The 25,537-nt window shown below is 41.2% G+C and overlaps 1 protein-coding gene across 1 annotated transcript in view; it reads left to right on the top strand.

Annotated features, from left to right (window-relative positions):
* NAMPT (nicotinamide phosphoribosyltransferase) overlaps nucleotides 1–14,080 on the top strand; it is a 30,995-nt gene extending 16,915 nt beyond the window's left edge. Inside the window, exons 6-11 of the mRNA XM_075712191.1 lie at nucleotides 131–267; nucleotides 2,915–3,140; nucleotides 4,325–4,444; nucleotides 9,612–9,752; nucleotides 9,900–10,034; nucleotides 11,761–14,080. Of these exons, the coding sequence (XP_075568306.1) occupies nucleotides 131–267; nucleotides 2,915–3,140; nucleotides 4,325–4,444; nucleotides 9,612–9,752; nucleotides 9,900–10,034; nucleotides 11,761–11,874 (873 nt within the window). The 3' untranslated portion in view covers nucleotides 11,875–14,080. The remainder of the gene's footprint in view (nucleotides 1–130; nucleotides 268–2,914; nucleotides 3,141–4,324; nucleotides 4,445–9,611; nucleotides 9,753–9,899; nucleotides 10,035–11,760) is intronic.
* Nucleotides 14,081–25,537: the final 11,457 nt, after the last annotated feature.

Genomic DNA, 25,537 nt, shown 5'->3' with positions numbered 1-25,537 from the left:
ATGCATGAAGAGGGTATTGGTGAAACAGGAACTGAGTATAAGAGTTTAGCTGTTACAAACTAGTGCTAGGCGGTGACTGGATTTAGGGTTCTATATTTGGCGTGGCAACTGAAAGCTGCATCTTTTTCAGACTGCAGGAATAGGAGCTTCAGCTCATTTGGTGAACTTCAAAGGAACGGACACTGTAGCAGGAATTGCATTAATTAAAAAGTACTATGGTACAAAAGATCCAGTTCCAGGATACTCTGTTCCAGCTGCTGAACACAGGTATTGGGCTATTAAAGCCTTTTTAAAAATAGCTTAACAAAATGTAATGTAATGTTTTCTTACCCATCTTTGTATCCAGAAATATTAAGCTATTTCACTTACATCACACAGTTTTAGCCATGACTGATCCAGCTGTTGAGGCTGAAGTTCAATACTGATGCCTCTTCTAAGGGCACGACAGTGGCATGGTTGTTCTTAACTATAAATATGATTTAAATGTTTTTAACTATAATCTTCTTATCAGCATCTAAGTAAATTTGGATGATTCTTTTTAGGAGGGACTTGAAGGCTTACAGTTTAGAGTAGATATGGAGGATTCACATTATGAACTTTAAATTTTGTTTTAAACATAAAATGAAAAACCTTGTAAGTTGCAATTCTGGACTCTCCCAGGTCATGTTCTCCCTACAGACAAGGCGCTTGCTCTAAAGCTTCCCATCAGCATAACTAATTCAGCCAATGGTAAATCCTTGATCTCTCACTAGGAATTGTGAATGAGTTTTTGAGAGTAAGGAACTGATCTCGAAGAGACATTTGAGATGAAGAGCTCTCATTTTTTATATCCAAATCCTGTACAAGGTCAGGGGTGAATGCAAATCCTTGGATTTCACTTGTATGTCTGCATACTGAAATGAGCAGAATATAAAGGAAGGGATGGTTGTATTTTTTCTTACTGAGTACAAAATCTAGTGCTTTTAAATAGTGAATGTTTTCACTTAGGATTGCAAGACAGGTAATGGAAAGACTTACATGAATGGCCCTCATAGGGTAGTGATCATCTTTAAAGGAACACTGCTTCATATAACTTTCTGGACCATTGCTGTAGTGCTGTTCTAGAACTCCTGCTTGATCAGTAGAAGTGACAAATTTTGTCTGTGTCATGGTTTAACCCCAGCCAGCAACTAAGCCCCCCACAGCTGCTTGCTTACTCCCCCGCAGTGGGATGGAGGAGAGAATCAGAAGAGTAAAAGTGAGAAAACTCGTGGGTTGAGATAAAGACAGTTTAATAGATAAAGCAAAAGCTGCACACACAAGCAAAGCAAAACAAGGAATTCATTCACCACTTCCCATCGGCAGGCAGGGGTTCAGCCATCTCCAGGAAAGCAGGGCTCCATCATGGGTAATGGTGACTTGGGAAGACAAATGCCATCACTCCAAATGTCCCCCCACTTCCTTCTTCTTCCCCCAGCTTTATATGCTGAGCATGACATCATATGGTGTGGGATATCCCTTGGGTCAGCTGGGGTCAGCTGTCCTGGCTGTGTCCCCTCCCAGCTTCTTGTGCACCCCCAGCCTGCTCGCTGGTGGGGTGGGGTGAGAGGCAGAAAAGGCCTTGGCTCTGTGTAAGCACTGCTCAGCAGTTACGAAAACATGCCTGTATTATCAACAGTTTCCAGCACAAATCCAAAACATAGCCCCATACTAGCTGCTATGAAGAAAATTGACTCTACCAAAACCAGCACAGTCTGAACCGTCTTCTCTTACCTTAGCTTAATAGTATAGTTAAATCCGAAAATGATGGCCCAAGCAACTATAAAATTCTTTGTAATGAAGGCAAACACGCAGAGTCATAACAAGCATCTTTTGCACAGCATGTTGAAGTGGTGGTATGAGAGCAGATGGCTTAAACTGCCCTAGTTAAAGTTTGCATTGCCAAATGCAGACTGCAGTCACCTATTCCAAGTTAATACACAAAACGGGTCTCATGCAAGAGACCTGAATTTTTCCAGAATTGTTCTACTGTTCCACAACCTCCAATGTGAGGTTGGTTTGTGAGTGCAGTGCCTGCCTCTGGCACGCTGCCAGGGTTGTTCCTCAGACACCCCAACTTCTTTGAAACAAATTTTGTTTTGTCTCTTCACTACTGTGATCTGGGGCTTGTCCACACAGTAGTTAATGGTAGCATTTTGTGGTAAAAATTCAATGCCCGCTAGCTCTTAATGCACACTTGTGCTTTGCATGAGAGCGTTTTAGGTGTTCACACACAAGTTACTGAAGTCAGTTATGTCAGCTACTGCAGATCAGCTGGCATCCAGTAACTTACTACCTCTCTTAGCAGCTCTGTTTTATGTGCTTGCCTGTACCCTTGTACATGGTAATGCCATGTACAATTACCTCAGGTAATGCCCTGAGGTTCCTCTAGAAGAATGTTTGTATGAGTGAGCATAATGTTTTTAAATTACTATTAAAAAAAAATAAATTGTGTTCTCTTCTAAGATTTTTCTAACATATGCTGCTAGTCTTCTACTTCCCATTTTGTAGTCTGAAGTTGCCAGAGCACTTGTTCTGTTTGTACACCTGTAGTTCCCTAACTGTCTGAATTTCAGATTTAAAAGAGAAACTCTCTCACAAATGTTAAAAAAAACCCAAAACAAACAAAAATACCCCAAACACCCCACATTTACATATGAAAGAAGTTTTCATGTGTCAAGTGTTTGTCGGAGTTGCCAAAGATAAATCCAGGGTGCTGTTTATTTAGTATATAGTATATTTACTATCCACACAACTCATTGCTGATAAGCACGTAGTTTATGCTGTCTTGTAATCATATCATCGTTACCTTGAACTGTTGCTGCTGGGAAATACAGAATGTGTCATTTAACATATAAATGCTGCTTTAATATGGATTTTTCAATTGACTTTACAGTACCATAACAGCTTGGGGGAAAGATCATGAAAAAGATGCTTTTGAACACATAGTGACACAGTTTTCTTCAGTGCCTGTATCCGTGGTTAGTGACAGCTACGACATTTACAATGCTTGTGAAAAAATATGGGGTGATGACTTAAGGCATATAATTGAAGCCCGAAGTCCAGAGGCACCGCTTATTATTAGACCAGATTCCGGGAATCCCCTTGACACGGTTTTAAAGGTAATCCTTTCTTGAAGTCATTTCTATACAAGATTGGGAAGGACAATTGTTTGTTTTGTGATGACTGGCTAACAAACGTAGGAAACATAATGCTCTAACTTGGTATGCATAGTATATAGTTGATGCTGGATAATTTGGACCTATGAGAAATGTAAACATTTACCTCATCTCAATATAGATATGGGAACTCTTACAGTCTGAATAGTCAATCTTTTTCATCAAACCCGTGCATACCATTCTTGAAGCTTTTACAACAGTTACCAGTTTGGCTGGTCTAATGATGCTGGAATGATTCTATAAAGAGAAACTTTCATCACTTAATAACAAATAAAATGGGAAGCAACTTGAGTATTATAAATGCTAGGCCAGTAAGGCTTCTTACCACCAAGTTTAGGTATCTTGGTGTCCTGTATTAATGTAATTCACTGTTTTATGCTACAAATACAAGTTTAGCACTCTTCTCCCATTTGTAAGATGTGCATTTGAGTCAGTGGCACATGACCTTCAAGTTGAAAAATGCTTCTTGCATTGTAGCTCTTTAGAGAGCATAATGATTGTTACAGTTCTATAATAAAAGCTGTTGATATCTCTGAATTGGAGTAGCTGTCAGCACTATTTCAATAAGAAAGTAGGGGAGATTTTAGTTATGTTGCTACTCTTATCAAATTAGATCCATACAGCTTTAACACTTATTTTTTTCCTTTGGGATAAGTGACATATCACAAATAGTAACTTTGAATAATCTTTATCAGAGCTGATAAGAAAAACTCCTAACTGAAGTGTTCCGTTTTAATTATTGGTGGCTTACAAAATCGCAGAAAATTGAAAGCCTCATCCGCCATCTTAAGGGAGGTCAGAAGAAGAGCCGAATCTTCAGTTGACACATTCAATAGTAAAAACTCGCAGCAACCAAAGAGAGAAAGGAGGGCAGCATGGTTCTGATTAGCTCTCGGGTACAAGTTCACAAAGGCCATATGGTCTGTGACTGCTTTAATCTAATGGCTTCCACCACAATGGTTGACATGCTTTTTGTTTGTGTGCCTATGTGGATAGACTTACAGCAGGATATGTGGGTATATTTATGGACTTTTTTTTTGAGAGAGAGAGCATGACTCAAATGTGGAAATTCTGTTTCTTTATTGGAATGGCAGATTTTTATTTTGAACTGTCTCCCTTTTCAATAGGTCTTGGAGATCCTAGGGAAGAAGTTTCCCATTACAGAGAACTCAAAAGGCTACAAGTTGTTGCCACCGTATCTCAGAGTTATTCAAGGGGATGGTGTGGATATCAACACATTGCAAGAGGTAGGAGATCCTGCTCATGTGTCAGGGTGACACTGACAATGTTGATATTTAATCTGGACTCTGTTATGACTAGTCAGATGTTGCAGCAGAGACTGCTGACCCCACACTGCCCTTCATTCCAGACACTGGCAGTGATACCCTAATGCATAAAACAAATTCATTAAAATTCCACAGGAAATTATTAAGATACATTAAAAAAAAAAAAACAAAACCCTAAAAGACATTTCCTAATCCCCCTGTTGTAACCCTTCTCCTCCCACTGTCTCTCCTTTTGTTTGCTTTCATCCTGCTTGTCAAGTCTAATTCAGATCAAAATCTGGCAGTGTTTGGTCCTTCCATTGATATCTAAGGCACACTGCATGATTGCTGTGCTATAGCAATAGTAGTAATTAACTGGTCTGGCTCATTAGTCACGTACCATCTGAAGTGTGCTTGCACTCAAATATTGAAGGTGTAGTTTTGAAGGAGACTTTTTAAAAACAAGGGTGAAGGAGCTGAGTTCATTGATTTGGCAGCTAGTGGAATAAGGATTGTTGAAAGCCCAGAAAATATGTATACCAGATTAGACTGTAGTCTGAGTCAAAAGTGCAATTTCATCAAGATAAAAATTGGTTTAGTAGATGCTGCATGCTTGAAACTAGTTATAAATTCACCACCATTGTCTAGATGGATATACTAGGTAATATAATGTGGTTACAAAGGTGCAGACTGCAGTAACTACAGGTGATGAGGGGCATGTAAAAGGAGGAGGACTTGACTTTATCAGGTTTGTCTTGGATCGTTCATCTTCAGCTGTATTAGAGTTCAAAAACAGAAGTAAGTTGCATAAATTTAAGATTAATTTTACTTGACTTTATTGATGCTTGTCTTAGCTTTCTAGATTGACACATCCTTAGGTGGTTCTTAACAAAGCTGACTTTTGCTGCTCTTCAAAATTAGGAGTAAGAGAGACATCAGGCTTTTTTTTTAGTTAGTCTGAAACTATCTGCATATCTAGCATGGGCACATAATGTGAACCTCAATGACAGAACTCAAATTTGTCACTCAGATCCTTAGACAGCAGTTAATATTGAGATTGTTACCTGATAGGCCAACTGTAGTGCAGTCACGCACTATAGTTTTGTTCCTCCTCCAATAGCCTTTAAAGCAAACTTTATTTTACTTTATTTTTTTGGTCCCATGTAGCTTTTTGATAATATACAACTGTGCTAATGTGCTTAACAGAACACAAGCATGAGAGGTTAATAGCTGGAAAGAAAGTCTTATCATTAGATACTAGGGGAAGAGACTGGGTTTTTTTCCACTTTTTTTTTTTTAATAAACTCCTGCTTGTTCTCAACAGCCGTTTAACAGGACTGATGCCTGTGTTAGGCAAAGTCTCAAAGGACACTTTCTGTAAGTTATACTGGACAAAACTCAAGGATGCTCATATAGCATCGATTGTAATCAAAATATTAAAACTAGTATTTAAAATCTTTACATTAGATGGAAAAAATGCACTGCTCTCCAAGTTCTAAATAGAGGAGGAAAATAATTCCAGCAGCTAATTAGGGAAAAGGATAGAAGAGGATAAAAGGCAGAGGGAGCAATTCTTTGCTCAGATGATCTGCCTGTTTACATATTTTCCTCATCAGACTGTAACTGATTATGAGCAAAAGCCTACCTGTAATACATAGAAGAGAGTTGAAGAGCCAGTTCCACAAGACGTACAGAGCAGGCGTAACTCACTGCTGCCTAGTGGCCACCTTCTTATCTCTTCTTGACTGTAGTCTTGCTGCACACCTCATGTCAGCTTTGGTTGTTGAAACACTGGTCATTAAACTAATATAGCCCACACATGTAGCAGCAAACTAACTTAGCCCAAAGTGATCCATTTTGTGGTTTAGTGAATTAAATTGGCCCAAAAAAGGGGCCAGTACTCACCAGAACACAGGAGAGAAAACAAACTGTTGTTTTGAGCTGGGAGAAGCAGGCAGGAAGGAAAGAGACACTTCTCATTTGACAGCAGCATGTTGAAACAAAAAGACCATGATCCTGCAGCCTAATTTTAGTCATGTCTCAATTTCATGGATCCCTTTGTCCTCTTATGTCAGCAAAACCAAGGTTACCATGCTGACTTTTGGAAGAATGGGTAATAGCTTGCCATGTTAAAAAAAAACAAAAACCAAAACAAAACCCAGAAAAAACCCCAAACAAACAAACAAAATGACAAAACAAACCCACAAAAAACTAAAACCAACTAACCCAAACCTGAAGTATAATTCATCCTTTTCAAAAAGGAGTTTACATGAACAAATACGAATATATTGTTGTGGCCATCTTTTTTTTTCCCCTCTCTTACAGACTATGGAAGTGATTATTCTAATTATTCCATATCAGTCTTAGATTCTAGGCATGATTTATTGTTACGGATCAGATTAAAGATAATGGGTACAATAGGAAAATCTAGAATAAGTAATGACCGATCAGCCTCATTTAACTATCCAAAGTAGCTGAAACAACAATATCAAAACCAACTCAGAGTATAAACTGGATTTTAAAATTCTTTGTTTTAATAGGGGATGCTGGTAGAACAGGTAAGGAACCTTTTCTGACTTTCTTTTAGCATTTTCACTTTTTAAAATCATTCCAATCTGCTAACTCCACAATATACTACACTTTCAAAGGATTTTCTTTGAACATTCAATTTCCAGATGTCTTTTGAATTTTTATACAGAGAAAATCCTCTAATCTGGAGTCACAGTTGATATAGTAATCATGCTCATAATGGTCAGAGGAAGCAGGTCAAAACCTTGACACCTGAACTGTTCCCCCTGTATAGGTTTGAAAGTGTGAGACAAATTCTTCTGTATTGTTTTCCTTTGCGGGAGGCTTCAGTTGTTTCAGATCTCCCCCTTTTCTTCCCTATTACTGCTGCTGTTTGCCATCTCTTCCCCATACCTAAGGAAGCTGTTATCTGGGCCTCTGCTGCGGGTCACTGGTAGAGTCAGAGCGGTCTTTCAATTTAGTCTCGATTTCCCTCCCCTTCCACCCCTCACCAGCCAATGATCAGTCTGAGTAAGGAAAGCTCTTGGGAGAGAGTGGAAAGGTGGAAGCCAGTTCCTCACCCAAGGTAAGTGAGGAGTTGTGCCTGTGGCACAAGATGAACAAACCATCTGTAAATGAGAGCAGGAACACTAGCTGAAAGGGGGGAGGGATCACGTTTTTTTTTCTCACCCAGCCAAGAAGGTTAAGTGGCCATGGCTCAGCTACACTATATTTGTACTAGCATCTGTTAACCTACAGGTATCACTGAACATTAAGTCTAAGCATCATGTGCCTTGGTAGGATGTTGTTTATACAGGGTAGTTTGTGCTACATCTTGCAGGCATGTTCAAGTGAGTTCAATGCCAGACCTGATCTATAAAACTGGATAAGGAAAGGAGTACAACATGTTGGCTCAGGCTTGGCCAACAGTTCACACTGCTTCAGGCTTGGTCAGTGTCTGGACAGAACTTGATCAGAGTCCAGGTGGAGTTTACCTACATTTGCCTTTTCAAAAGACAGTGTAGATAAGCAGAGTCCATATCCAGGCCCAGTCAAATCTGGTTTCTTACAGTACTGTTGGGCCTTATGCTTAAAGAGAGGGTATACAAAATCCCCTTTCTTACCCTTCCTTTGTTGTCTTCAGTTACTTCTGAGATGCTTAAGGGAGAATTTCATTTCAGTCCTTTATCCTCCCTGAGTATCCCTTTTAACTGGTTCCAGGACAACCTGAAAATACAGATTCCTTTTGTGCACAGTCACTGTCTGAAAGGATACGGTGGCTACTGCTAAGATCCACAGGATTGTCACATATTGAGGGGGTATTTTTTCAGGATACAAAGCTTCCAAAGGGTTCCCTTAAGTGAAAGTCGTGGTGGTAGGGCCTGAGAGTCATTTTGCTTGGCTCCTTGCATGAGGCTGAATAAGCTGGTACCATTAGAATGATGGAAGGCCGCTGATGAGATCTCTACTGGGGAAATCTCTGCTAAAAATGTAGTGGGAAGGTGTTCAGAGCATACCCTCAGAAGGTTATGGCTCTGCAGTCTGCCTCTTGCTGCTGGCTGGCCTCTGTCAGGCATTCAGACTTTGAAGGTATCTGTGAAGAGACTGTCTGCATGTGACTAAATGGATAAACAAAATAATAGTATACTCTTTTGTTTACATTAGTTACCTATTTGCCACTGTCTGAAATTGGAATTGTCTCCTTTTTTTTTTTCCTCCTTATGAAACTTAAATTTTGCCTTAGCTGTCCCTTAAAAAAAGTGGCTTGACATCAGTAGCTCCTGAAACAGTCCTGTTCAGTGTTACTCTGGTATTTCCTTTTTTTGTTAGTAAAATGGTTAGGAGATGGGAGTTCACTCTCTTATTTGCACTATGACCATCATTTCAGGCTGTCATAAGGGTAACAGGTCAGGAAAACAAATCTTGGCCATGTATGAGCATGACTAAAGCAGCACCCATTACTCCAGGCTAGAGGATGGCATGTTTGTCTGGATAGAATGAGGGTGGGGGGAAGTGACATAGCAAGTTTTAACTTGACTGTTGATAGCAGTGCAGTTCACATCGATCTGTATCTGCCTGAGAAGGTGGCAAAGCAAACTTTCTGAGCAGCTTTACGTATTTCCATTTCCTATCTTCGAAACTGCTAATCTAATTCTAGCCAACGTGACTTTCAGGAGAACTGCTCTGTTGAAGTCACTGGTCAAAGTGGATAATACATTTCTGGAGTCGATGAGCAAGATGATTGCTTTGTTTCAGGATATATGTTGTGCTTTGAGGTCTTCCCATAATTCTGAGAAATCAGAAGGCTCTGACATACTCCCATGAAGTCTTTTATTTTCTTTAGAGCTCTGATTGTCTGGGCATTGCATTACTGTGCTACCCTAGTTTGGAAAATATATATGCCAGCATGACAATAGTTTTATAGCAAAAACTTTCTATAATTATGCCATGCTGGAATCACAAATAAAATTGAAAGCAGTGTGCCAAGTATTGACAGAATTGTTACATACATATCCTGGAAACTGAATGTTAGTTGGTTTAATTGTCTGTAAAAGCATCTTGTTTACGTAGTACAGTATTTTTATGGAAAAACGGCATGGCCTAAAAGTATGCTCCATCATAATTTTCTTTTTCTTACTAGATTGTGGAGGGAATGAAGAAGAATAAATGGAGTATTGAAAATATTGCCTTTGGATCTGGTGGAGCTTTGTTGCAGAAACTAACCAGAGATCTCTTAAACTGTTCCTTCAAATGCAGTTATGTGGTGACCAATGGTCTCGGGGTATGTCTTTCTACAACTTCTACTGTTATGTTTTCAATAGGGGCCTCCCCACTTGAAAACCCATTTGACGTTTTCTGTTACGTTACCACCATCTGCATTAGGTTCACAAGCCCCTTTCCTTTTAAAAAAATAGTCTTTTCGTTTTAGGTAAATGTCTTCAAGGATCCGGTTGCCGATCCGAACAAAAGGTCAAAGAAAGGCAGACTGTCGTTGCATAGGACGCCTGCTGGAGATTACGTGACACTTGAAGAAGGCAAGGGAGATCTTGAGGAGTATGGACAGGTAGGAATTTTCAAAATATATTACATCATTCTTCATGCAAAAATAGACTGAGAAAAAGCAGGTTATAACTTAATTTCAGAATTTATTTTTTATTGTCTTTTTGTTCAACTCCTGTCTTATTACCTCAGAAGTTCCCACAGTGCCAAATTCAGTAACAGCAGAATGTTTGAATGCCAGTAGAATGTTCAGGCTTTGCAATTGGAGATTTTTCTTCTTTGTTTCTCTTCAGAAACTAGAGAACACTGCTGCTTTTTCCCCACACGATTGTCTCAATGTTGCAGAATATATGCTAGCCAAGTAGTTTTGTATGGGCTGTATTGCACAATTTGAGTAGTGACCCGAGTTGGAGGTGGGAGAGGGACAGATGTAACTAAAATTTGTTTCTACTTCCCCACTGAGATTTGTTAAATAGTTCCTTCAGGTGTTAATGTTCTGTATGTGGAGTAGTTGCCTAGTTTTCAAAGATGTAAATTTAAACCAGGAATTCAGTTTCCCTGTTAATTCTCTACAATTGCAAAATGAAATACTATTTCAGTAAAATAAGCACAGACTTTATGCCAATCTCAGGCTTTCAATTTGATATCTCTTAACGTTTGCAGTGTGCAAGCGATGAAATGTTTAACTGTGTGTTGAGTCTCTTCCTGAATTAAGAGGACTGAAAATAAGTTATCAAACTACACTTCAGCCTGTAGAAGATGGAAGTTTCTTGAGTTCTCTGATATACGGAAGCACATTTTTGTGCTACTAGGCAGAGGGATATTACTAGGCATACTGTTTTATGCAACAGTAAGCATAAAACTGAGGTATCTCTGAGAAATTTCAAGACAGAAAACAAACTGAATTATGTACACTGATCGAAGAAAAAAGACTTTCAAAGTCATATATATGCATATGCATGTATATATGTTTGTGATGAACATTCAGAGAAAGAGAGATATATATAAGTACGTATGTAGACAGGGAGGGACCTGATGGTGAGAAATCTCTTAAATCACAAGACTTGGGCTCTGAGATTAGGCAATATATAATTCCTTCATTTTTGACAGGTGAAATAATTAAGAAATTTTCTGCCCTGGGATAGAGAGGGTTATTTGTGTGGTACACATTCTGGGGCTCCCTGGGAAATGACAGGGAAATGTACTCTCTTGTGGGCCCATTTTCCTAAAGCCACAGGTCTTTGCAATAGGTCATCAAGCAGAGCGACTACTCAACATAGCTTTTGTGCTAACTTTTCTGTATAAAGCTGTGCTTACTGCTCTCTCTGTGTGCTGTTTGCAAGCACTTCTTGATACACTGTTTTGCAAAATATATGTGCAAAGGAGACTGCAAAGAAAGATTCCCCCACCCCCCAGTAGTTGCTCTAGAGGAAATAAAGACTTCATTTAAACCTCTGGAATTTAACTGGCTGAGCATCTCCTTTGTTACTAGCGGCTCCAGCAGGGTATATTTGGCAGGTGTGTTTCTGGCTTTGGCCAGATGTGGACAACTCGCTTTAGGGACTACTTGGCACAAAGCTTCTGTCTGTGCACAGGATGGCCTAAATCCTTTCTTCTGCCTAACTGTTAGTGAAAGGAGTCAGAAGAAGCTGTAAAGATTTTATCTCTTGACCGTCTAAAGCTCTAGTCTTACCAGGCTTGATTTGGGTGCTCGCTTTTGAGTTTGTGTAACCTCTGTTGTTTGTTCATTTGCCAAATCACTCTTGCTAAAGCAGTGGTGTTTCTTGCAGGATCTCCTTCATACAGTATTTAAGAATGGAAAGGTAACGAAGTCATATTCATTTGATGAAGTAAGACAAAATGCCAGGCTGAAGAACAGTGAACTAGAAGTGGCGTCTCACTAAGTTTCATTCCATGTCTGTGTATGTGTGTGTGTAACGAGTACGTACTGCATAGCTACTGGGTTTATTGTACAGATTTGTGTGTTTGTGTTTATGACATTGTAGCCAAATTATTTGTTGGTTTATGGACATACTGCCCTATCTTTTGCCAGTCTTTAGAAAAGATGAAATCAGGAAGTGGTACTTACATTGTAAAACATATTTAATGCTAAAGTGTGCTTTTTAGGGCCCTTTGCCAGTAGTGATTCAATCTGGTATTGATCTTTTCACAAATGAGACAGAGCTGAGAAACTTTTTTATATATAACAGAATATCACAAAATGGATTTACATAAAATTATCATAATTGCTTTATGTTTATATTTAACTTGTATTTTTGTACAAACAAGATTGTGTAAAATATATTTAAAGTTTCAATAATTAAGTCTTTCCAACTTTTCATGATTTTTATGAGCACAGACTTTCAAGAAAATATTTGGTGGGGGGGAATCCATTGCCTTTTGTCCATTAATCAGCAAATAAAACATGGCCTTAAAGTTTGTTGTGACATTGTACCATTTGACAACTAAATCAGGACTCATATCTCCTCAAGATCCCATAGAATTGCTGACCTCACCGTTTCTTGTAGTTGTCTCTATTAGTAAATCTGCATTAAAGAAAATTACTGTTCTTACTAGAAGGTTTAGGAACTACAGACCTTGCTGGCACTGTAAGGTATGTAAATGAAATGCCAAATTTGAAAGGATTCTCTACTGCAACTTAACTTGCCAAGTCTATCCCACTTGGCATATGCACCTCAATATTTTAAGAGTAAAGTTTTTAAGAGATCTCCTCTTCCACTATAGAATATATGTGTAAAATACTGAAATATGGAAGCGGTGTATTTTAAAGTAATTACACTTCTGGGTTTATTTTTCATATACTCTAAGTGACATGACTTTAAAGCAAAATACTGGACTGGGTAGTGCACTTTTTTACTTTTTTGTATTTTTTTCATTGATTTGCCTTTTGTCAGACTGGATGTTAAATTGTAAAAATGTTTAACTATTTTTGTTAACAACTTTAATAAAAATTTATGCTAGCCAAACTCCTACATGAATGGCAGACCTGTTTCCCCTTCTCGCCCCGTGTCATTGGGGTGAAGAGAGGGGATTTTATTTTGCAGAGGGTAACTGTAAAACAATACGTTTGAGAGAGACTTTTGAACTGTCTGCGCTTGATTGTATTTGCTCTCTGCACATGCTTGATTTGAGTATCTGCTGGAAAACAAAACTGTTGAGGATTTTATTTGAGAAGCTATGTAGTAACCTCTGAAATGTTTGGTAGTACTGTAGGATGAATCTCACTAGAAAAGTACCTCCCTTAAACAAAAAACAACAGCAAAAGCAAATGGCTCCTGTGTTATGCTGGTGATCAACTATCAGCCAATGGCTTAATATACTGATGTAATGAATGCTTCTAATTAGTAAACGATGTTACAGAAAATTGTTAGGGGTTCTCTAAAATAATTTAAGCCTACAAAATTTTATAAAACGTGCTTTTAAAGAAAGATTGAAAAGCCATACTTCATTGTTCTTGTTCTCTTGCCAAAAAGGGCCACGTCAAAGCACCCATAATATTTCCAGGGTTTGTGGTTAAGACATTTATGCCCAGTCTCAATAGTTCTTGTTAATAAAAACTTGTTTTCCACTTGTAGTGTATGTAATTATACATTTAAGTGATGTATTGTTTCAAAAATAGTGCTTTAGTAGGACTCTAAATGCTGACCTTTCACACTGAGGAACTGCCTTCCCTTGGCTATTAATGATATTGTTTGTATTTGGCCAGGAAAGATTTTAAATCTGGACCTAGGATCAGTAGCAGGTAAATAGTACAGAGCCTATTTCACTCCTCCACATGTGTACTAGGGAATTTTATGATGTATGGTTTAAAAAACAATAAATTAAATGCTGCTTTCATTCTGTACCAATAAAAATTTTGATAACTATTGACTACCCATAACCGATATTTTTGTACTTGAGAACTGAGGATATACTGTGGAAGCACTGTTTTCTTGTGTACCATGAAATACATTAGTAATTGTTCAGTATTGTCTAAAACTTCTAGCTTAATGGTTTGAGACTTAAAGCAAATTGTCTAGTTGTGCATGTCACTTACAGAAGGTCACGTCACTCATTTTATTAAATGTTAATATCTTTAAAGGGCAGGGGGGTGGGGGGAGAGAAAAAGAAAAACACCTGGTGCTATTCAGACCTGAATACATGTGTCTGGTGGTTTGACATTCTGGCCATCAGGGAGTTGACAGAAATTACTGCAGTGCTTGAACCATACAATATCCTAATTCTTCCACATGAAAGCAAACAGCATGTTTAAGTTTGCTTTAAATTACTAGATTTGTAGTCATTGATATATTTTAATTATCCCCATTTCATAATATAATACAGTATTTGTATTTAAAAATAGGAGTTGAGAGTTTTGTGTTAATACTCTTATTTGTAACCATATTTATCATAAGAAATAGTTTTTATAAGATTATTTTTCTTTCTTGAGCTGCATGATTCTGAAAAGATGCTTTTTTGGTTCTTTGAAAGATCTGAGGAAGGAACAGAAGAGCATTTAACTGTTTGGTTTGCCAAAATCAAAACAAAGCTTAAACAGTTTTTTCTTATAGGTTTTTACATTCCTTCTTAAACTGTTTAGTGAAGAATAAATATTCCTCACTTAAATCCTCTGTTAAAGTAATTTTAATGTACTTGGCATCAAATACCAGTATGTAATACACATGGAAATAAAGTTTAGTTCTGGCAGTGAAAATAATAGCCATTTGACTGTGTCTTAAAGTTGTGATGTTGGGCATTGGATTTCATTCCTGTGCTCTTTGTTGCCAAACACAGACTGGAGCATAGCTGTGCTGTCATCTCAGCCCTCTGTGGGAGAGCTGCGCAGTTGGCTTGCCTGCTGTTTGTGGTTAAGTAATTGAATTTACAGTCAGCTCAGCCCTAGAGAAGAGGATGTTTTTTAGGGTGTGAGCGCATCTGTGCTTCAGCATCTTGCGTGTTTGTGCTTAAAAATGAAGCACTTCTAATTGAATTTGATACAAGGAATTATCCTCTGTTTATACTTCCCATAATCCTTTCTCAAATAAAGATTCATTATTTAAATTTTACCACTAAAGCTACTAAAAATGCTTGTCTAAAAGCAAATTAACCAAAGATTTTGCAGCCTTCCGTTCACTTCAGTATCTGTCAAAAAATGTCAGCTCTTCAACAGAGGGAATGTCTCATGTCCCTTCGGACAGGATTTTCATAATTGGAAGAAGTTACACTTCTATATAACTTTAAATTGCAGAGGGTACCTTACAAACACAGATGCTGTTAATATGGATGTATAAGGTACCTAGTGAAAGATTATTTACCATCATTTGTTGCTGGTCCCTTCAAGTCATACTGTAATGTAAAAAGGGGCCCCTGCAGCCTACAATAATGGCCTTCTAGCACTTAAATTTAAAGTCTCTGCAACATTATCTTCACAGGGAACATGCACAGCCTAAGTGCCAGGCCTCTTCCTCCTCCTTTCCATGCTGGTAAAAACCTCCAGCTACAACACTCCAGCTGTTCTCACGCTAATCAGAGTTTGTGCAAGTTAAAAATGATTAATGGTGAGAGTGCGGTGGTTGGCTCCCAGGTCATCACACAAAGGAGTCTGCAGGGAAATTCCAGGCCTCAGACTGTGCAGGAGAAGGCAAGGGACTCACAAATGTGTCTCTTCCGATGTCCTCTAATTCTACTGTAATAAATAAAATGGTATCTGTGCTGAGCTGCTCAGGGCAGGAACTGGGAGGATGCATTTGAGCAATGGCAATTGCATCTCTGCCTGGCAACGTAGGGGGGCTTTTTGTCCACAAGAGCCCCGTCAGTGTCCTGTAGGTGCACACCTTCTCTGTGACATTTGTAAACACGTGAGTGAAAGATGCTCCTCTTGTCTTAAACCTGGTGGGAAGAGGCAGCTTATGTGGAGAGCTGCATGCCTTCTAAATAACCTGGTGATCAGAAATAAGGAAATACTGAGATTAAAGATGCTCTGTAAAGTCACACTTACTGAAATCACAGTTGTTAACCATGGATGTTATTTATGTTCATTTTTTTCCCCGTTTTACTAGTAGCACAGCTGACCTTGTTAATGATTTTAAAACACCCTCCACAGTTATCTAAAGGTGTTTGGTTTTAATTCATGGTAAGGGATGAAAAGCACTTAGCAATAGAGCATTTCCAAAAAGTATTTTCCTGTGGTGCAGTATTTTGTTGAAAGGTAACCTGATTTCCACTGTAACAAAATCCAGAGCAATTCAAAGCATATGGGAGTGAAGTCAGCTGGATTTTTCTCAAGTAACATATTTTGTTTGATATCATTTCCTTACCAATCTTTATCTGAGTACTCCTAATGGCATTTTGAATAGAATTTTTAGAATTTTCAATTTATGGTGAGGTTTTCTGGAATCAGAATAGCAGTCCTCTCTCCTGCCCTTGGCTGGGGCAGAGAGGTCTCTTAAGGACAGATAGGGAGCCATCATGCCTCCAGCAATATTTTTACTTCCCTCTTATACAACTCTTCTGATTAGAAGGGCAAGTTTGTTGTTTGTTTACCTTTGAGCCAAAAACCCAGAAAATTTGGGTTGTATAACTCCTTTTTTTCCCAGCAATTTAAGTTGTTTCTAAATCAATTCAAGCTGTTTCTAGATCACTAAACATATTTACACAAGCATACTCTAATTTATTAATATGCATAACTTTGCATTTTCTTATGCTTCATTGATTAATATTGGTCTATGGGATTTGAATTTCTGCTTCTTGGTGGTTGTTCCTATGCTTGTGTCAAGTCAATGTATGTAGCCAGGTAATAATAAATTATTGAAAATGGCTTCAGAATTTTCTATAATTAAAGTATTTAAGAAATTCGAGTGGGTAGTTAAAGTGCATGGAAGGATCTGAGGGCTGGACATTTTTACTTACTTGTCACTAGTTTAGGTTATTAGTGTAGCTATTTAAAGCTTTCACATCAGCTCTTTTATACAAAAGGAGTTGAGGAAACTTATTTTATAGTGGCTGAGTATTCATATCACCAAAAGATTAATAGAAGTACTATGCTCTCACACCAGGTGAGCTGCGTAGACTCTAAACCTTCTATGTTCTAAGGAAAAGTGAAGAACATCAGTCTCAAACTTCCTTCCCTTTCCCAGAACAGGGAGAAGAAAAAAGCTGATCTCTCAGAGCGTTTGGGATGCAGTTTCCTCTGCTCTCTGAGTGTAAAGAACAAGGCTGTCACGCTCTTCCCTTTCAAGGAAGTTCTCCCTATTCCAAAAGATGCTACCCTATTTTAAGCATAAGGAGTTGTGGCTCGCTGTTGGATGTGTCAGAAGGATGACATACCCCAGCAATTTAAGAGGATAATCTCTGGGCAGATGGCTTTGGGTAGAGCTATGTCTGTAAGTCACAGAAAGGTCAGAGCATGACAACTAATCTCCCTCTGGTGAGGGTGCCTCCCCGCGATTTCTGTCTCAGCTGAGCAGGTTCAAGCCTATCCTATAATCTGCTGTGAAAACATGGAGGCTGTTCAACTAAAACGGCGTGGCCGGGCCCGTGTGATAACAAAGCAGTGGTCTGTTAATGTGCCCCAGTCGAACCTTAATCCATTTGAATTTGGCTTGTTAAGCCAAATGCCAGTGACAAACTTCATTAAAGCTACCGACACACTGTGGTTTTTGCAGCCTCACCTCCAGCACTGTTGCTTGAAGACCATTATTTGCTTTTATTGCACAACTATAAATCTCCAGAAGATAAAAAGGAAGATTTTACCTCTGTACCAGGTTTTGCAATCTTTACACCTTCAGACAGAAGCAAATAGATTCACATGGTAAAACCAAAAGAGAAAGCTGTCCCTTTGCTGCCTTTTGTGTCTTGAGTTGTGACCATGAAAATGTTGATAGACACATGAGAGCTCACAAAACTAAGAGAATTTGTTCTCTTAAAAATCGCTTTCCTTATAAATGCCATCTAATGAAACATACACATATAATCTTTCTAGTAATTAATAAAACAGCTGAATACTCAAACACTTTAGCTTGGTTTCTGCAGCTGCTTCTTGGCTCACCAGTCTCGGCCAGATTCATCGTGAGAAAGTCCAGCGCTATATGAAATAACATGTCATGCTGCCATCTTGAACCCCAGAGTTAAAAAAGCATTTTTGGTGGGTTTGGTGAGCCTAATTCAGCTCCGGCTCTGCTTCTAGCTGTGGAGACCATTCCCGTGGCTGTTTTGTTGTAAGAAAGCATGTACATGTTGTATCCCTGACCCATCTTTCACAGCCCGTACTAGGTTAGGCAAGGCCTGGACAGAGTTTCTTTAGTTTCTTCCATGCTACAACGGGGTCCTGCCCAACGGCATTTTGAGACAAGAACCCATACGGTTGTTGAATATGAGGTGTGCTGTAAACCAGCATGAGAAGAGGGGTGGCTTTGCAGGTTGTGATATGATTGTAAATAAGAATTCCTTCCCAAGTCAAATGCTGTCACTGAGGTGGTTGTTACAGCACTGCAGCAAAGGCAAGGGTGTCGAGATGCATGTTGGCTAAGGCTGCCTCTGGTTCTCTTCCAGCTGACTTTCTTTATCCACTACTCCCTTGGAATCTGGAAAGCACTGCTCTCATCGAGCAGTCGTGTGTAATTTTCCCACAATGGGGTAAAGCTCTGTGTTACAGTCTCTGCTCTTGCCTAACATTTGAATTGCCTGGGGTACTTTTGTTTGTTTGTTTTTAGTGCCATTGAGCTTTGTACTGACATTTTTATGAAGCTATTTTTTATAACCCCAGGATTTTGTATTTAAGTGGTAGTAGATGAATCATAACACATCGTTTCATGAGTGAGGTTAGGATTATTTTTTCCTATACACATCAGTTTATGCTGAATTTCATCTCCCATTTTAATTTGCAGTCACTGTGTTTTATAAGGTTCTTTCACAATTCTTCACAATCAGATCTCATCTTTATTACCCTGAGTAACTCAGCACCTCCGTCAAACTGTCACCTACTTACTCATCCTTCTCTAGGTTGTTTAATAACATGTTGAGCAGCATGAGTTCCAGCACAGATCACTAAGTGGAGTTTCACACTCTGTGAAAGCTGAGTATTTTTCCTACTGTTTTCTACCCTTTGATCAATGTTGTATCCATGTGAGGACCATCTCTCATGTCTCAAAACTTCTTAGCTTTCTTCAAGACTTGATTAGAAACCTTGTTGAATGCCTTTTTGAAATTAAAGTAAGTTATATTAAAAGGGTCTCCCTTATCCACACACCCGTTGACTCCTTCAAAGGACTTCAAAGAAAGTGACTTTCTCTTGCACATGTCATGCAGAGTCTTTCCCAGGAGCTTAAACTCAATCCTACCATTGTAATTTCAAAGTTAAGTTTGTCCACCTTCAGTGTCCAGCCAAGGAAAAAAATAAGGGGTTTTTCTATGCCTTTGTCCACAAGATCAACAGTCTTTTGAAAATTTGGAAAAAAAAATCTGACTCCAGACAACTCGGGGAATTTGTGAAACTGATCCTTGTTCTCCTGCTGTCTTTGCCATGTTGCAATACAGTTCTTGGTGGCAAACAGCACAATGCTGACAAGATTCTGCAGTTTTATTCATGTGTTGACAGTCACCTATTTCAGTGGAGTACCTTGGGATAAGAACAACAGCTAGCCACTAGGACGAATCTATTCTTCAGGTTTGAATCAAAGAGGGACAGTTACTAAGGGGCAGACCAACTTGTGGGAGGCTTTGTCACCTGGTGATGCTTCTCAGGGACTCACATGAGCCGGAAAGCTGGACATGATAAAAAAGACAGCCTCACCAGCCATTTCACAAGAAATTTCATCTGGACTAGAGGCAGCGAGAACCTAGTTTGCACAATGCTTGTCCTTGGACTCCAGAAATGTTTATGTATTTAACAAGGAACTCTGGGCTGAACCAGACTCCAGAATACTTGGGAAACTGAGGCTAGAAAATGCATGTAGCCCTGTTGATTATTTTGTCTAAATATCTGTCTTATGCTATCTGAGTAAAGAGCCATTTGTTTTAGACCCCCGTGGAAGGCTCTGTGAACATGTCTCATGCCCTGAAAAAATAGATTTATAAACTGGTCATCTCTATACTTGAAACGAGGGTATATTGAAACTACTGAGGTGCCTCTCGCATATTTGCTGGGCATGAAGTGAGCAGCGGCAATTAGACTTTTACATATACTGACTGTACAGGGATCACATAAATATAAGTATATATACATACATATTTTACACACACAAACATGCAATCTATCTATACATGAATAGACTGCTGTATATAGATGTGTATATATTCTGTCTATAGAAGGAGATGTCCATAAAGGCTAAAGACATTCTAACAGTGATTTTTCATGGGCTATGACCTTTCACAAATCCTGCATACAGGGATCCTTGCCCTATTTCTTCCTGATAGCTTCATTTTATATGTGAAAGGGTTGTGTAAGCAGCCTTTTCAGCTGCCACCTGACTGGCAGCTTATGCTGAAATGATCATCTATGATTACTCCTAAATCTGTCTCTGAATTATTGCTTGGCAAGACAGTTTGCATGTCTGTCTCTGGTGTTGTGTAAGTTGGTATTTAGCTACCTGCCAGTGGATGTCATGGGACTGTGAGCAGGCAAGTCAGGTTTGAGTAACAGCAACCTGTCTTTGCCCCTCTTTATTACCCTCCAATTTACATGTCTGCCAAAGGCTTGATAAAGCAGAAGTTTTATGTTGTTGTCTAGTTCACCAGTGAACAAACTGAACTGGGGAAAAAGACCCCAGCCCTTTGGCGTTGCTGCTAGTGGTCATGCTATTGGTGATTCCCCATGGTCAATATTTTGAGATCAGTGAAAGAACCAGTTTTTAATCTGTGTAGTTAATCACTTGATAATTCCATATTGCCCAAGTTTTTAAAACCAAATACAGTGCTGTACTAATGCCTTGGAGGAATTAACATTGCATTATGATGGTTTTCTTTATTCAATAGACCTTCAATCCCATTGTTAAAAAGACACCAGCCCTATTTATTTCCCTTTGTCACTACTAGCCAGTAAAGTGCTCCGAACTGAAAGGTTATAGAAGATCTACTTCTCCATTTTGGATCTCCTTCTCCCTTCAGCTTTGAGCAGGAAGTGCTGCCAGCCAAATCCTGGTTTCTATTGCAATTCCTAATGACGAAAGGAAATACCCTTAGGTAAGGAATGTGCTGGGAATATTTGGCTGGAGAAAACACAGCCCTGGGGGAGAGATGGGACTTGTGTGTTAGCTAGGTAAAGTCACGCGAGAGACGGGGACCGTCACACTGGGGACTGTCCTGCCCAGCACAGCCCAGACCTGGCAGCTCGTCAGTCCCTGGGCAATTGTCGGTTTTGGACCAAACTCGCTGAGCCACAGGACCAGGGCTCCAGCTGAGCTGCAATGGGGCTCCTGGGCCGTGGGCTGGGGGCGAGGGGAGGTCCCAGGTCAGGCAGGTCAGGGCACTTGGAGGCACTCGGCACCCGGACAGAACCGGCAGACGATGATGCAGCTTGCAGCTATATTTCTATGAAATTAAAACCTGTGTACTTTGGTGATAAAAAAGGTGGAAGTTAGCTGTGGTGGACCTAAATCTAGTTGACCATATGTCCCCAACACGCTGCTCCAGCAACATTTAAAAGCTTCTGAAACGATCATAAATGTAGTGTTTGCCCACGTGTATGTGCCAAAAGTCACCACAAAACAGTGAGCAATGCCAATGAGGTAGGAAAAGGCAGTAAAGGAACAACATTTTTAAGGGAGAGCACAACTTCTTGAGATACACATGGTCCAGGGCAAGCCAGTGATACCCGCTCTCTGGTGGGAAGGGCAGCCAGTCCCCGTTACACCAGTGGTAGTCGCACACACAGGTGGGCCCAGGTGGTTTTCTGTCAGCACTGATTTCCTGAAGATAATGCACACATGGCCATAGAAGAACGAGTCTGGGGTCTGCTTGCCTTTCAAGGAAAGCCAGCAGTGCCATCATCCAAGCTTAGGAATTTTGTTTGAAGGGGATGCAGGGCTCTGGGGCGTTGGGATGCTGTGGGCACAGGGGTGGGATAGCCACTGTCAGTAACGGGACCACCCAGCAGGCAAGGTGGTGTGCTGCGCCTGACCAACACCGGGCTTTCCTACAGAATAGGTCACCACAAGAGTCTGGAGAAGAAAGTCCTGGCCTTTCCCAAGCTTGCAGGTGCCAGGTAACTGCACAGAGCGCAGGTCTCCTGTGAAGGGAGAAGTTCAAAGACTGAACTGCTTCAGCCAGGACTTGACAACCCACGGTGGCTCAACAGACCTCTCTGGGAGAGGAACCTGTGTGTTTTTAGAGCAGCCCAGAGGTAAATATGTGCTGTATTTTGGGATTATCTATAGTGCAACAGAGCTAATGCACCATAATACACCTCCCAGAGCCTGCCCTGGTTGCCTCCCTGGGTTCCTTCAGCCCTGCTTGCTCATTGGGAGCCAGGAATTTTCTTCTACAGAAGTACTCACACAGCCACTGCAGCCTCAATGTGCAGGTCCCTGGGGGCTGAGATCCTCCGTGGGGTAGCAGAGGGGTCTGCCTGGTGTGGCTTCCACCTGTGCAGGACAGCCACAGACATGGAGCAACCCCATGGTCTCCTTCCTCCTCCTCTACCCTCCGGTGGAGCTGCCACACTGCCCTCCCAGCCCCTGGGGCCAGTGGCCCTGGGCAGCAGCATCCAAAGCTGGGGCCAGAGACGCCACTGTGGCATTAACATTTCCAGAGTGAACATATGGCTGATGGCAGGATGAAATTTAAACTGCTGAGTGAGATACAACACAGGTCTGGATCAGAGAAGTACAGGGTCAAGAAGAAGGAGGAGTAATTGGCCAGCAAACCAACTGAGGGAGAAGAGGAAACTCCTCTCAAATACCCTGCGTACCCTGGGGAAAAGAAAAGGATGTTGTATGAAGTGCATTTTCCTCTTCCACATTGCCCCTGCTCAGTTAGGTGTGAGCAGGGATGAGCAATCACCATTTAGCATGCAAGGTGCTTCCCACCAGGCCAAGCTGTCCACGTGAGGTGCATTTGTGTTTCAAAACTGAGTTCCAGGTCAGCCTAGCTGCAAGCTGGGGGAGAGCAAAGTTGTACAGACCAAGGGAGTCTGTAGGGAAACAGCTGCTCCAAGGACCCCAGATCGCTCTGTCTGCATCTAAGAAAAGCCAGAGGGATGGGCACTGCTGTGGGCATCCTGTTAAGCACAGGCGAGGACTGTATAGCTTTCACTGGTGCCCTTTCCGCTTCCAAAATCTTGGCTGTGACTTGCTAAAACACACTTTGCCTTTACTATCCCACCTGTCCAAGTGGAGGGGGAAGGGAAGGAACTGAACTGGAGCCAGCTGAGTGCACTTTGAGCACGCTGCTTCCCTGAAGATGCCAAGCCAAAGCCAAGCAGCATGTCCAGGCCATCCTGGGCCCTGCCGAGTCCTCTCCATCAGCAGTTGCTGCCTGGGTGCTGTTCTCAGAAGGGACCTCTCTGTCCCTGCAGCCCCTGGAGTGACTCCACTCCCAGCTCCAGGTTAGTCCTGAAGATGAGTGATCAGCCTCAGGTCAAAACTTCATCAGGTCTTCAGGCAGCATCAGGCTTCTGGTCAAAACCACTGCAGCCGCCTTGTGTCTGTACAGGGATTATTTCCCCTGGGGAGATGTCTGTGTCTCACGACAGGGTGTGAGGTTTTTCCCTCCTGTTGGTGCAGGCTCAGGACAGGGCACCCCTCGGTGAGGGGCAGGTGTTGGCAGAACCAGTGGCGCACGTGAGATGTGCGGTCCTCCTGCCTCGTTCGTTGACGCTTCCTTCTGAATAAGACCCTCTCTAATGGGCTCGGTGTCAGCTCGGTGCCAGTCAGGAAAGGGCAGCAGGCAACACCAGAAAGGAAAAATGATTTTGAAAGTGGGAGAATCCAGGATTCTCTGATGCCTTCCTCTGCCGGGTGAATAACAAACCACCCGGCCACAGTGTTTGTAACTAGACTCTTCTCCGTATTTTTAGCAACTGATCTATGAGATCATTTTGCTATTTTCAGTTGTTTGTGACTTGGGACTTTTCTGCTGGGAACATGCTGAGTGGGAAGGAGCACATACCCTGAGCTTCCAGTGAGGGGCTGAGCAGACCCTACGTACCCCATAAACGATACTCATTTTCTGAGCAGTTTAGCTCCCTGGAGCATCAGCAGTCAAGGGCTTCAACAACAGTTTTGGAAAGGTCCTCCAGGTTGTTCCTCCAAGACGCAGGAGAATAAGCATGTACCCAGGAAAAGTTCAGATAGACTTCATTCAACTGACCTGACCGCTCCCTTAAGCAGGCAGTCTGTCTGTGAGCCTGGATGTCACCTCCTGTGCCCCAATTGCAAGCCAACAACATCTTGCTTAAAGCAAGACATATAACTCACACACACACCTTTTGGTGACTCCATGGTTTCAGTGCAAAGGGTCTCACAGTGGATCATATATGCTACATATCCTACACCATTCCCAGGATTAACACAGTGCTTGCTGCAAACGCCTACGCCTGGCAGCTGGGCACCATTAGCAGTCACTGCCCTTCGAAAGGGGCACCTTGGTCATCTCCCTCTTGCCTGCTCCTCTCCTGCTTGCCCTGCTGCATTACACACAAGGTGCCTTACATCATCTCTTGCCTCAAAGTACAAAGAGACCCTGACCCTATTTAAATGAATAAAGAAGCAATAATTAATTGACTGAGCAATAAGCCACAGCTATAACTTCACATCAAGCCTGCAGAATCATCTGCAGGATTCCCCTAACGCTGCCTGCGTTGTGCTAAAACTGTGGCTTCCTTCATCTACACCAGAATTTAACATTCATTAAACAGAGACAACCTCCTGCAACCGGGGCAAGGCTCAGAAGAGACGAGTTAGTTGGGCTGTCTGTAAGTGGCGTGGCCCCGGCAGCTCAGCGGCTGAGACGCGGGGCTGCCAGGTGGGTGAGCGCCGCTGACCATTAGGACTTTGTCAGAACAGCAGGGTTTCCAGCCAGGATGAAATTCTGGCTCTGGAAAACCAAGGGTAAATCTGGGGGCAGTAGAGCTCGGTTTCATCTGAGCAGACCCCCAAGTTCAAGGTAAGCTTTGGGATTTTTGCACGTTGGGAGCCTTGGCAGGGCTGCGTCGACCATAGCACAGCCACCGATCCAGCGACCCCGCGCCGAGCCGCCGGACACAGGACCTCCTCGCAGCCTGATGGCCAACGACAACCTCTGCAAGCCAGCGAGCGCGAGATGCTTCAGCCTTGGGACTTCAGCATTTCCACAGCTTCAGGTTCACCAGCTCAGCCACAGAAGTCTTAAGCTACTTAACTACTTTTTCTATGGGGCTTCAAATGTATGAAGTGCTTATAGAAGTACAAAATGGCACTTTAACTACCAAAAGGGGAATGTTTATCTATTTTTGTTTCCTTTCAAGTCAGAGGAGAGTGGAAGAAAATATGAGCTTGCTTTCTCTAAGAAAACAAACTGAGCTTTGAATGTTATGAAAGCCTTTATGCAACAATTTGGGCAAAGAGAACTGGAATTTCTCCTGTGAAGCATATT

This window comes from Pelecanus crispus, chromosome 1, assembly GCF_030463565.1.
Source record: "Pelecanus crispus isolate bPelCri1 chromosome 1, bPelCri1.pri, whole genome shotgun sequence".
Taxonomy (NCBI): Eukaryota; Metazoa; Chordata; class Aves; order Pelecaniformes; family Pelecanidae; genus Pelecanus; species Pelecanus crispus.
Note: the sequence above shows the minus strand (reverse complement) of the source record. Positions and strands in the feature narration are given on the sequence as shown.